This window comes from Leptodactylus fuscus, chromosome 2 (genome assembly GCF_031893055.1).
Source record: "Leptodactylus fuscus isolate aLepFus1 chromosome 2, aLepFus1.hap2, whole genome shotgun sequence".
NCBI classification, from domain to species: Eukaryota; Metazoa; Chordata; class Amphibia; order Anura; family Leptodactylidae; genus Leptodactylus; species Leptodactylus fuscus.
This window is the reverse complement of record NC_134266.1, coordinates 285,053,150-285,067,082: the sequence shown is the minus strand read 5'-3', so window position 1 is coordinate 285,067,082 and position 13,933 is coordinate 285,053,150. Positions and strand designations below refer to the sequence as shown.

The 13,933-nt window shown below is 45.7% G+C and overlaps 2 protein-coding genes across 2 annotated transcripts; one reads left to right on the top strand and one right to left on the bottom strand.

Annotated features, from left to right (window-relative positions):
• The first annotated feature begins 6,509 nt into the window (after nucleotides 1-6,509).
• On the top strand, nucleotides 6,510-10,845 carry LOC142196144 (uncharacterized). Its single transcript, XM_075266370.1, has 8 exons — nucleotides 6,510-6,698; nucleotides 6,778-7,010; nucleotides 8,661-8,724; nucleotides 8,839-8,966; nucleotides 9,399-9,517; nucleotides 10,141-10,273; nucleotides 10,353-10,449; nucleotides 10,540-10,845. Exons 1-8 carry the CDS (start codon nucleotides 6,629-6,631, stop codon nucleotides 10,584-10,586), a joined length of 891 nt encoding a protein of 296 aa, XP_075122471.1. The 5' UTR covers nucleotides 6,510-6,628; the 3' UTR covers nucleotides 10,587-10,845.
• A 61-nt stretch (nucleotides 10,846-10,906) lies between these two features.
• Nucleotides 10,907-13,867, bottom strand: LOC142196145 (transcription initiation factor TFIID subunit 10-like). The gene is given in 6 exon segments (XM_075266371.1): nucleotides 10,907-11,294; nucleotides 12,035-12,149; nucleotides 12,265-12,329; nucleotides 13,187-13,344; nucleotides 13,623-13,641; nucleotides 13,643-13,867. Coding segments are annotated over 6 exon segments (615 nt in total). The 5' UTR covers nucleotides 13,811-13,867; the 3' UTR covers nucleotides 10,907-11,204.
• Between the last annotated feature and the right edge of the window lie 66 nt (nucleotides 13,868-13,933).

The window sequence follows — 13,933 nt, the reverse complement described above, 5'->3', positions numbered from 1 at the left end:
TAGATACACAGCTCAGTATACAGTATCACACAGGATAGGATTAGATACACCGCTCAGTATACAGTATCACACAGGATAGGATTAGATACACGGCTCAGTATACAGTATCACACAGGATAGGATTAGATACAGTACAGTATACAGTATCACACAGGATAGGATTAGATACACGGCTCAGTATACAGTATCACACAGGATAGGATTAGATACACGGCTCAGTATACAGTATCTCACAGGATAGGATTAGATACAGCTCAGTATACAGTATCACACAGGATAGGATTAGATACAGCTCAGTATACAGTATCACACAGGATAGGATTAGATACACAGCTCAGTATACAGTATCACACAGGATAGGATTAGATACACAGCTCAGTATACAGTATCACACAGGATAGGATTAGATACACAGCTCAGTGTACAGTATCACACAGGATAGGATTAGATACACAGCTCAGTATACAGTATCACACAGGATAGGATTAGATACACGGCTCAGTATACAGTATCACACAGGATAGGATTAGATACACCGCTCAGTATACAGTATCACACAGGATAGGATTAGATACACAGCTCAGTATACAGTATCACACAGGATAGGATTAGATACACCGCTCAGTATACAGTATCACACAGGATAGGATTAGATACAGCTCAGTATACTGTATCACACAGGATAGGATTAGATACACAGCTCAGTATGCAGTATCACACAGGATAGGATTAGATACACCGCTCAGTATACAGTATCACACAGGATAGGATTAGATACACGGCTCAGTATACAGTATCACACAGGATAGGATTAGATACAGTACAGTATACAGTATCACACAGGATAGGATTAGATACACGGCTCAGTATACAGTATCACACAGGATAGGATTAGATACACGGCTCAGTATACAGTATCTCACAGGATAGGATTAGATACACAGCTCAGTATACAGTATCACACAGGATAGGATTAGATACACAGCTCAGTGTACAGTATCACACAGGATAGGATTAGATACACAGCTCAGTATACAGTATCACACAGGATAGGATTAGATACACAGCTCAGTATACAGTATCACACAGGATAGGATTAGATACAGCTCAGTATACAGTATCACACAGGATAGGATTAGATACACAGCTCAGTATACAGTATCACACAGGATAGGATTAGATACACAGCTCAGTATACAGTATCACACAGAATAGGATTAGATACAGCTCAGTATACAGTATCACACAGGATAGGATTAGATACACAGCTCAGTATACAGTATCACACAGGATAGGATTAGATACACAGCTCAGTATACAGTATCACACAGGATAGGATTAGATACAGCTCAGTATACAGTATCACACAGGATAGGATTAGATACAGCTCAGTATACAGTATCACAGAGAATAGGATTAGATACACAGCTCAGTATACAGTATCACACAGGATAGGATTAGATACAGCTCAGTATACAGTATCACACAGGATAGGATTAGATACAGCTCAGTATACAGTATCACACAGGATAGGATTAGATACACAGCTCAGTATACAGTATCACACGGGATAGGATTAGATACACAGCTCAGTATACAGTATCACACAGGATAGGATTAGATACACAGCTCAGTATACAGTATCACACAGGATAGGATTAGATACACAGCTCAGTATAAAGTATCACACGGGATAGGATTAGATACGCAGCTCAGTATACAGTATCACACAGGATATGATTAGATACACAGCTCAGTATACAGTATCACACAGGATAGGATTAGATACACAGCTCAGTATACAGTATCACACAGGATAGGATTAGATACGCAGCTCAGTATACAGTATCACACAGGATAGGATTAAATACGCAGCTCAGTATACAGTATCACACAGGATAGGATTAGATACACAGCTCAGTATACAGTATCACACAGGATAGGATTAGATACACAGCTCAGTATACAGTATCACACAGGATAGGATTAGATACACAGCTCAGTATACAGTATCACACAGGATAGGATTAGATACACGGCTCAGTATACAGTATCACACAGGATAGGATTAGATACACAGCTCAGTATACAGTATCACACAGGATAGGATTAGATACACAGCTCAGTATACAGTATCACACAGGATAGGATTAGATACACTGCTCAGTATACAGTATCACACAGGATAGGATTAGATACACGGCTCAGTATACAGTATCACACAGGATAGGATTAGATACACGGCTCAGTATACAGTATCACACAGGATAGGATTAGATACACGGCTCAGTATACAGTATCACACAGGATAGGATTAGATACACGGCTCAGTATACAGTATCACACAGGATAGGATTAGATACACGGCTCAGTATACAGTATCACACGGGATAGGATTAGATACACGGCTCAGTATACAGTATCACACGGGATAGGATTAGATACACGGTTCAGTATACAGTATCACACAGGATAGGATTAGATACACGGCTCAGTATACAGTATCACACAGGATAGGATTAGATACACAGCTCAGTATACAGTATCACACGGGATAGGATTAGATACACAGCTCAGTATACAGTATCACACGGGATAGGATTAGATACACAGCTCAGTATACAGTATCACACGGGATAGGATTAGATAAACCGCTCAGTATACAGTATCACACAGGATAGGATTAGATACACCGCTCAGTATACAGTATCACACAGGATAGGATTAGATACACAGCTCAGTATACAGTATCACACAGGATAGGATTAGATACACCGCTCAGTATACAGTATCACACAGGATAGGATTAGATACAGCTCAGTATACAGTATCACACAGGATAGGATTAGATACACAGCTCAGTATACAGTATCACACAGGATAGGATTAGATACACCGCTCAGTATACAGTATCACACAGGATAGGATTAGATACACGGCTCAGTATACAGTATCACACAGGATAGGATTAGATACAGTACAGTATACAGTATCACACAGGATAGGATTAGATACACGGCTCAGTATACAGTATCACACAGGATAGGATTAGATACACGGCTCAGTATACAGTATCTCACAGGATAGGATTAGATACACAGCTCAGTATACAGTATCACACAGGATAGGATTAGATACACAGCTCAGTGTACAGTATCACACAGGATAGGATTAGATACACAGCTCAGTATACAGTATCACACAGGATAGGATTAGATACACAGCTCAGTATACAGTATCACACAGGATAGGATTAGATATACAGCTCAGTATACAGTATCACATGGGATAGGATTAGATACACGGCTCAGTATACAGTATCACACAGGATAGGATTAGATACACAGCTCAGTATACAGTATCACACAGGATAGGATTAGATACACAGCTCAGTATACAGTATCACACAGGATAGGATTAGATACACAGCTCAGTATACAGTATCACACAGGATAGGATTAGATACAGCTCAGTATACAGTATCACACAGGATAGGATTAGATACACAGCTCAGTATACAGTATCACACAGGATAGGATTAGATACACGGCTCAGTATACAGTATCACACAGGATAGGATTAGATACACGGCTCAGTATACAGTATCACACAGGATAGGATTAGATACAGTACAGTATACAGTATCACACAGGATAGGATTAGATACACGGCTCAGTATACAGTATCACACAGGATAGGATTAGATACACGGCTCAGTATACAGTATCTCACAGGATAGGATTAGATACACAGCTCAGTATACAGTATCACACAGGATAGGATTAGATACACAGCTCAGTGTACAGTATCACACAGGATAGGATTAGATACACAGCTCAGTATACAGTATCACACAGGATAGGATTAGATACACAGCTCAGTATACAGTATCACACAGGATAGGATTAGATACAGCTCAGTATACAGTATCACACAGGATAGGATTAGATACACAGCTCAGTATACAGTATCACACAGGATAGGATTAGATACACGGCTCAGTATACAGTATCACACAGGATAGGATTAAATACACAGCTCAGTATACAGTATCACACAGGATAGGATTAGATACACAGCTCAGTATACAGTATCACACAGGATAGGATTAGATACACAGCTCAGTATACAGTATCACACAGGATAGGATTAGATACACGGCTCAGTATACAGTATCACACAGGATAGGATTAGATACACAGCTCAGTATACAGTATCACACAGGATAGGATTAGATACACAGCTCAATATACAGTATCACACAGGATAGGATTAGATACACAGCTCAGTATACAGTATCACACAGGATAGGATTAGATACACAGCTCAGTATACAGTATCACACAGGATAGGATTAGATACACAGCTCAGTATACAGTATCACACAGGATAGGATTAGATACACAGCTCAGTATACAGTATCACACAGGATAGGATTAGATACACCGCTCAGTATACAGTATCACACAGGATAGGATTAGATACACAGCTCAGTATACAGTATCACACAGGATAGGATTAGATACACAGCTCAGTATACAGTATCACACAGGATAGGATTAGATACACAGCTCAGTATACAGTATCACACAGGATAGGATTAGATACACGGCTCAGTATACAGTATCACACAGGATAGGATTAGATACACGGCTCAGTATACAGTATCACACAGGATAGGATTAGATACACAGCTCAGTATACAGTATCACACAGGATAGGATTAGATACACAGCTCAGTATACAGTATCACACAGGATAGGATTAGATACACAGCTCAGTATACAGTATCACACAGGATAGGATTAGATACACGGCTCAGTATACAGTATCACACAGGATAGGATTAGATACACGGCTCAGTATACAGTATCACACAGGATAGGATTAGATACACGGCTCAGTATACAGTATCACACAGGATAGGATTAGATACACGGCTCAGTATACAGTATCTCACAGGATAGGATTAGATACACAGCTCAGTATACAGTATCACACAGGATAGGATTAGATACACAGCTCAGTGTACAGTATCACACAGGATAGGATTAGATACACAGCTCAGTATACAGTATCACACAGGATAGGATTAGATACACAGCTCAGTATACAGTATCACACAGGATAGGATTAGATACAGCTCAGTATACAGTATCACACAGGATAGGATTAGATACACAGCTCAGTATACAGTATCACACAGGATAGGATTAGATACACGGCTCAGTATACAGTATCACACAGGATAGGATTAAATACACAGCTCAGTATACAGTATCACACAGGATAGGATTAGATACACAGCTCAGTATACAGTATCACACAGGATAGGATTAGATACACAGCTCAGTATACAGTATCACACAGGATAGGATTAGATACACGGCTCAGTATACAGTATCACACAGGATAGGATTAGATACACAGCTCAGTATACAGTATCACACAGGATAGGATTAGATACACAGCTCAATATACAGTATCACACAGGATAGGATTAGATACACAGCTCAGTATACAGTATCACACAGGATAGGATTAGATACACAGCTCAGTATACAGTATCACACAGGATAGGATTAGATACACAGCTCAGTATACAGTATCACACAGGATAGGATTAGATACACAGCTCAGTATACAGTATCACACAGGATAGGATTAGATACACCGCTCAGTATACAGTATCACACAGGATAGGATTAGATACACAGCTCAGTATACAGTATCACACAGGATAGGATTAGATACACAGCTCAGTATACAGTATCACACAGGATAGGATTAGATACACAGCTCAGTATACAGTATCACACAGGATAGGATTAGATACACGGCTCAGTATACAGTATCACACAGGATAGGATTAGATACACGGCTCAGTATACAGTATCACACAGGATAGGATTAGATACACAGCTCAGTATACAGTATCACACAGGATAGGATTAGATACACAGCTCAGTATACAGTATCACACAGGATAGGATTAGATACACAGCTCAGTATACAGTATCACACAGGATAGGATTAGATACACAGCTCAGTATACAGTATCACACAGGATAGGATTAGATACACGGCTCAGTATACAGTATCACACAGGATAGGATTAGATACACGGCTCAGTATACAGTATCACACAGGATAGGATTAGATACACGGCTCAGTATACAGTATCACACAGGATAGGATTAGATACACGGCTCAGTATACAGTATCACACAGGATAGGATTAGATACACAGCTCAGTATACAGTATCACACAGGATAGGATTAGATACACAGCTCAGTATACAGTATCACACAGGATAGGATTAGATACACAGCTCAGTATACAGTATCACACGGGATAGGATTAGATACACAGGCTGGAGCCTCCTCTGGCTCTCGGTCTCCACCATCATGGCCGCTCTGCAGACACTTTTGCCCTGAGTTTTGCACCTATCAGCTCTGAGTCTCCTCCCTGCTTATTATAATATGTGGCCATGTGCACTGTCAGGCCGGGCTGTCTCCTGTGCAGTTGGATGTCTTGTAGTTTTCCTGTGTTTTGTCTTGCCGGCTCCTCAGCCTTGTGTATGATCAGGTTTTCAGTTGGAGTACACGGCGTTACCTCCCCACAGCTATGGCAGCAGCTGCATGGTCTGAACGGGTACTTGAGCTGGTACTAAAACTGAACAGTCTGCAGCGAGCATGTAGGGTGTGATATGTGATCTGTCTACACCAGATCCTACAGCCAGTGCGTATATATATAGGATTGTGCTGTATCCGCAGGTTGTCTTCCATTCTGTGTCCAGGGACAGCGAGTTGGTTGGGTGATGCCGCCGGTGGCGCAGGTTCTGGTGCAGAATTCTGACATCTTCAAGCTATGTAACGACTCCGGAGCGCGGCTGGAGCTGAGCGACCGTCTACACTGCCCAAAAGAGCGGACACGAGCCGTACAGGAGGTGATGGAGGCGCTCAGAGGTCAGGACGTCTTCCCATGTCTCCAGGAATGGAGGGACGAGGTGAGGACAGAACAGACCTCCATACTGTAATAAGATGTGACTGATATCAGCCGCTCCTCTTATATCACTATATACTGTACTGTAATAAGATGTGACCGATATCGGCCGCTCCTCTTATATCACTATATACTGTACTGTAATAAGATGTGACTGATATCGGCCACTCCTCTTATATCACTATATACTGTACTGTAATAAGATGTGACCGATATCGGCCGCTCCTCTTATATCACTATATACTGTAATAAGATGTGACTGATATCAGCCGCTCCTCTTATATCACTATATACTGTACTGTAATGTGACCGATATCAGCCACTCCTCTTATATCACTATATATGTGTAATAAGATGTGACTGATATCAGCCCCTCCTCTTATATCACTATATACTGTACTGTAATAAGATGTGACTGATATCAGCTGCTCCTCTTATATCACTATATACTGTACTGTAATAAGATGTGACTGATATCGGCCGCTCCTCTTATATCACTATATACTGTACTGTAATAAGATGTGACTGATATCGGCCGCTCCTCTTATATCACTATATACTGTACTGTAATAAGATGTGACTGATATCAGCCGCTCCTCTTATATCATTATATACTGTAATAAGATGTGACCGATATCAGCCGCTCCTCTTATATCACTATATACTGTACTGTAATAAGATGTGACTGATATCAGCCGCTCCTCTTATATCACTATATACTGTACTGTAATAAGATGTGACCGATATCAGCCGCTCCCCTTATATCACTATATACTGTACTGTAATAAGATGTGACCGATATCAGCCGCTCCTCTTATATCACTATATACTGTACTGTAATAAGATGTGACCGATATCAGCCGCTCCTCTTATATCACTATATACTGTACTGTAATAAGATGTGACCGATATCGGCCGCTCCTCTTATATCACTGTATACTGTACTGTAATAAGATGTGACCGATATCGGCCGCTCCTCATATATCACTTTATACTGTACTGTAATAAGATGTGACCGATATCGGCCGCTCCTCTTATATCACTATATACTGTACTGTAATAAGATGTGACCGATATCGGCCGCTCCTCTTATATCACTATATACTGTACTGTAATAAGATGTGACCGATATCGGCCGCTCCTCATATATCACTATATACTGTACTGTAATAAGATGTGACCGATATCGGCCGCTCCTCTTATATCACTATATACTGTACTGTAATAAGATGTGACCGATATCGGCCGCTCCTCTTATATCACTATATACTGTACTGTAATAAGATGTGACCGATATCGGCCGCTCCTCTTATATCACTATATACTGTACTGTAATAAGATGTGACTGATATCGGCCGCTCCTCTTATATCACTATATACTGTACTGTAATAAGATGTGACCGATATCGGCCGCTCCTCTTATATCACTATATACTGTACTGTAATAAGATGTGACTGATATCAGCTGCTCCTCAGGTGACTTTGCGGTTATTACCCTGTTTCCTGCTCCATGTAATCCTTGTCCTGCAGATGATGGGAGTATGACTCCTGTATAATCAGTGATTCCTCATGCTGTTGTGTGATATGATGCGTGTGATATCACGTCGTCCCCCAGGGGTGTGATATGATTCGTTCCTCTCCGCTTCCTTTTCAGCTGTACGATGTGAAGGGATTATTTGCGGATCCTCCTTTGCTCAGTATGGAGCGCGCCGCCACACGTGAGTGCGAGAATAACCAGGGCCAGGTCCTGCGCTCTGTGTATATGATATATATAGTGTATATGATGTGCCTGTGTACTATATATGCGTACTTACCCTTCACCCCTCCCACAGCTCTCCTCGGGGTTCCCCGTTACGGCGTCCATGTGAATGGTTTTCTACGCCGAGGTGCCGATATCTTTATGTGGATTGCCCGACGTTCATTGACAAAACCAACATACCCTGGGAAGTTAGACCACCTGGTGAGGGTGTAGTCAGTGACTAATATATCCACCATCACTGGTCAGAATGTTATTAAAGGGGAGGAGCTCCTGTGTGTATATTCTACAACATAACCCCGCCCCCAGATAGAAATGTCTGATCACTGTGTAACTCCCCCTGTTGGTTTGTCTCTGCAGATATAGAATGATTACAGGTGGGGTCTGATCATACACTGGGGAGCACTGCTATATACCATACACAACCTGTATATACCTCCATGTCCTGCTGTATCTCATCTTGTATCAGAGTCCCCAATATCTTTCTCCTGTGCCACCTCCTCAGGTCATTATTAGATCACACTGAGGAGATTCACCAGGACAATGGCCGATTCTGCGGGCAGATTGTTTTTTTTGTCATTGTTATACAGGGTGTATACTGCCCCCTACAGGGTGACTGATGACTGTCCCTTACAGGCAGCTGGAGGAATCTCTGCAGGGTCCGGTGTGTGGGAGACTCTCCTGAAGGAGTGTATGGAGGAGGCCTGTATCCCAGAATCCCTCGCCGCCACCGCCAAACCTGCTGGGACCATCAGGTGAGCTCTAGGGATGTGGTTTAGGATATTACATGCCCGGTACCCAGGTAGTGACTGTCCCTCTGCCCATGCCTAGGATAATGCCCCCATACCTGGGTAGTGACTATCCCCCTGCTCTCACAGCTATGCCTATGGTCTGGACAATGCCCCCATACCTGGGTAGTGAATGTCCCTCTGCCCTCCCACCTGTGCCCATGACTAGGACAATGCCCCCATACCCAGTAGTGACTGTGCTCTGATCTCACCGCTGTGCCTGTGCCCTGGACAATGCCCCCATACCTGGATAATGACTGTCCTCCTGCTCTCACAGCTATGCCTATGAGAAGGATGATGCCCTGTACCCCCCTCTGCCCTCCCACCTGTGCCCATAACCAGGACAATGTCCCCATACCTGGGTAGTGACAGTCCCCCTGCTATCACAGCTATGAATATGGCCTGGACGACGCCCCATCCCCCCCCCCCCTCTGCCCTGGATGATGCCCCGTACCTGGGTAGTGACTGTGCCCCTGCTTTCACAGCTATGCATATGGCCTGGACGATGCCCCATACCCTCCCCCCCCCTTGCACCTGTGCCCTGGATAATGCCCCATACCTGGGTAGTGACTGTGCCCCTACTCTCACAGCTACGCCTATGAGAAGGACGCTGCCCTTTATCTGGAGTGCCAGTTTGTCTATGACCTGGAGGTGCCCGAGTCCTTCCAGCCTTGTGTAGGGGACGGAGAGGTGCAGGAGTTCTATCTGTGGCCCCTGGACCAGGTGAGTAACATGGCGGCTCCTGGTGTGAGGTCACTTTGCAGGTTGTGTCCATCTGACTAGTAATTTCCTCCCACTCCAGGTGAAGGACGCCATCGCCACCCAAGAGTTCAAACCCAACTGCGCTCTGGTTATCCTGGATTTTCTCATCCGGAAGGGACACATCCAGCCTGACACAGGTGACGCCGGAGGAGTATGTGACATTAACCACGTGTGTGCGGGAATGGGGACAACTCACCGGCTTGTAACCACCTGCTTTTGTCTTTCAGAAAAGTTCTACACAAAGTTTGTGGAGAATCTGCACGGACCGCTGTGATGTCACGTGACAGCGCCAACTGCCCCTGAATCCAGTACAATGATGTCACACCCATGTTGTGATGTCATGCCCACACTCCAGGATGTATAGTATATGCCCCGCACACATCCTTGGATCGGTGATGTCATGTTATATCCTTTGCTCCCCCCCCCCCCCCCTGAACAGCTGAATGTGAGGGTGCACGAGGAATCACATGACCTGTGCATGGCAGATCACACACAGACTAGGCCTGGCGCCAAATTAACCAGTTCCAGGACTGCAGCGTCAGGAGCCATCGTGCGGGTGTACAGAATAAAAGTGGACGGCAGCCATTTATGAAAACCTGTATATTTCTTCCTTCACATCCACTACAGAACTGATATAAGACACACAAAACCCAAAGGACGCTATATACACAAGAGCACCCCCTCCCCCACAAAACATGGCCGCCTGGAGCTGAAATGTAGAGCAGACCTCAGAGGAGGAAGCAGCAGAGGCTCCGATACAGTCATGGACCTGACCTGGGGGTTCTGCTCAGCAAATAGAAAGACCCCGAGCTCGTCCGCGTATCCAGGCGGCTGCGCGACACCCATCAGGGCATAGCCAGGGCGACAGTCACCAGAGTTCACACCCGCTGCACTAGGTGAAGTAATGCGGCTTCTTCACATTGACGCCATATTCAGCCAGAGCCGGGGTCAGATCCTCCATGGTCAGCGTGTACTTCTTGTCCTGCAGGAGATGGCGGCACATTTATTACCGTGTATAGGAGTCAGAAAAACAAGCGTTCACCATCATTTCAGTCTGTCACAGTTGTGCTTAGTCTATACAATCCTGGTGAACGGTTACAAACCATCAGGCCAGAAGGAGGCGCTGCTCATGTACAAGGCCAGGGCTACACCGCAATATTGGCCACATAACCACTGAGCACCGTGATGCTCTGCGACTCTTTCATGGATGTTATTGAATAGACTCATGCTGCAACGCCTACTGTGCCGCAACCTCAAGTGGAAGATGGATAGCTAAAAGTTATGGGCACAGCACAGTGGGGGAGGGGTCGCCGGGCATCGCTATACAGTGAGATCAGTCCCTGTGTAGCCTTAATATGACAGGACTGTCTGCAGCGGCTTCTATTCACTTACAGTAAGCACATGGAGCGCGGCGCTTTCAATCCCAGATGTAATATCCCCCGCACCAGCAGAGGGCGCACCACATAAGTCAGGCGTGTGCTTATAGCTGGGGTAGATTTCAGGAATCCCTATAAAGTGGCATAAATGACCCTAAATAAAGAGGGGCCATGTTCCCACCCCTTTCCAGTTTGTAAAAATTGCACAAAACCCCAATCTTTCATGGGTTGTACACCAGAAAATTTCTTACAAGGCCTAAGAAGCCTCCCCCAACGTATGTGAGGTGACAAGAACCTCCTTGCGGTGCCCCCTTGTGGTGGAGGAGACCGCAGAGACATCCCTCACCTTGCTCTTGCTGCGGGAGCTCCCGGACGCGGTGCCCTTCATCTTGCAGTGCTGTAGGGCGTCATTAGCAATGTCAGATATAAACTTCTGAGCGGCCAGAGAGATGAGGCGGATGCTGCGGAGAGGAGCAGTCAGTGTGAGACCACAGGGGTTACCCGAATACCTCTAACATCACGTCACCTCCACGCTGGGAAGGGGGGGGGGGGGGTCACTGCACCTCTAGTACTTACATCCGGGGGTCTGAAGCCTCAAATCCTGCCCTGTTCAGGTAATACCCGGTGACGGCATCTGGAATCTGTCAGAGAAGGAATGATTCCTGGATGAGACACAAGTATCTGTACTGTGAGCGGAGCAGGGGCACCTCGGAGATGATATAAGGGTATCGCCCACCAGTCAGCCGTGCCCTCTGCCCGCAGCCTCTCGCTCATGTACAGCTCCTTACAGGAGAGATCTGACCACACTCCCTATGAGGTGTCCGGCCAAGTCTCCAGAGATCCTGCCTGCACACCATATGGTCTACAGCTGCCTTCTTCCCAAAAACCATGAACTGTAGGTTGTGTCTGGTCTATAGGGCTGAATGTCAGGGCGCTGCAGAGCCAGACACAGCCTGTGCACGGGGGTGGCACTGTTTATGAAAGAAAGCAGCCATGCCTTATTTCTTACCTACTCCATTAAGATGGCAGCAAGAAGCCGAGATAGCAATGTCTGCCGGGTCACGGGTAAGACCCCCCCCCCCCCCTCAGGGTCCCATACACGGATTAATAGACGTCTTATTGTGCAGGTAACTACCACTGTGGCAGGTGGGAGGAGACTCAGCGATGTGCAACACTGGACCATGTGATCTTACCCTTAAAGGGGTTGTCTGAGACCCAAGGGTAACGGCTAGTGATGATTTATTCACAGGACACCCCAAAGATCAGTGGGGGGATCTGAGATCTGGACCCTGCAGCGGTATCTGCACCTACTGAAACAAGCTGGGGCTGCAGCGTACAGAGCTCTGTATACACCTGAGCTATACACTGCAGCCCCAGGCCGTATACCTTCTTGTATAAACAAGTCACCGCACCGCTGCAGGATCCATAAATGCCCTTTAAAGCTGGACAACGCAGAGGTCAGGCCACAGAATGGAGCGGTGGACTACAAGTCACTTACAGTGGGTGTATAATCCTCCAGCTGCATCAGGAAGTCCACCAGGGGGGTGTTGGAGATGACCGGCTTGATGTCCCCATTGGTCACGCCCGGGGGCAGGTACACCCCGTTAGAGAGGGAACTTTCCGCAGGAGCCGCGGCCGACACCGCCGAAACTGGGACTGAGAGGACAGGAAGAAAAATCAGAGAACAGACCGGAAAAATAACCATCAGTGACCTCATAGTCACACGTGACTGCTGCAACCAATCACTAGGATCACGACTACAGTCATGTGACTTGTGCACACCGAGAGCTGGGGGGATTGGTCACGTGACTATTCAAATCAAACAAGCTTTATTGGCACGTCCGAATAGATATTTGGCATTGCCAAAGCTAGTAAAGTGGGGGTGGGGGTTGATTTGGGGTATAACAGTCCGTGGAGTCTCATCTCTGTCTCACCGCTTGCCCGGCGCTCTCCCCGGATCTCTCCCAGGTAACCCCGCTCCAGTCCCTACGGCTGCTGCGGTGGTGGCGGCGGGCCCGGGTTTGGGGATGTTGGCCGGGCTGGGTTTGTTCTCGGTGGCAGCCCCGAGGGGCGCCGGCTGTCCCGCTGCAGGAGACTCCTGGACCGGCTCTGGGGCGCTCATCTTCTCCTCACTGTCAACTTCTGGCGTAGAGCGGAAATGTCCGTGACACGTGATGAAGAGGGCCGGTGACGTCATGGCGCTGGACACGCAGACTCAGTGTGTGATGGCGAATAATAAAGTTAT

Bases quoted from the DNA above. Each gene is read 5' to 3' on its own strand.
- LOC142196144 (XM_075266370.1), top strand. From the start codon at position 6,629: ATGGCAGCAGCTGCATGGTCTGAACGGGTACTTGAGCTGGTACTAAAA. The intron at 9,518-10,140 runs GTGAGCTCTAGG...CTACTCTCACAG, and splicing joins AAACCTGCTGGGACCATCAG to CTACGCCTATGAGAAGGACG. The intron at 10,450-10,539 runs GTGACGCCGGAG...TTTGTCTTTCAG, and splicing joins ACACATCCAGCCTGACACAG to AAAAGTTCTACACAAAGTTT.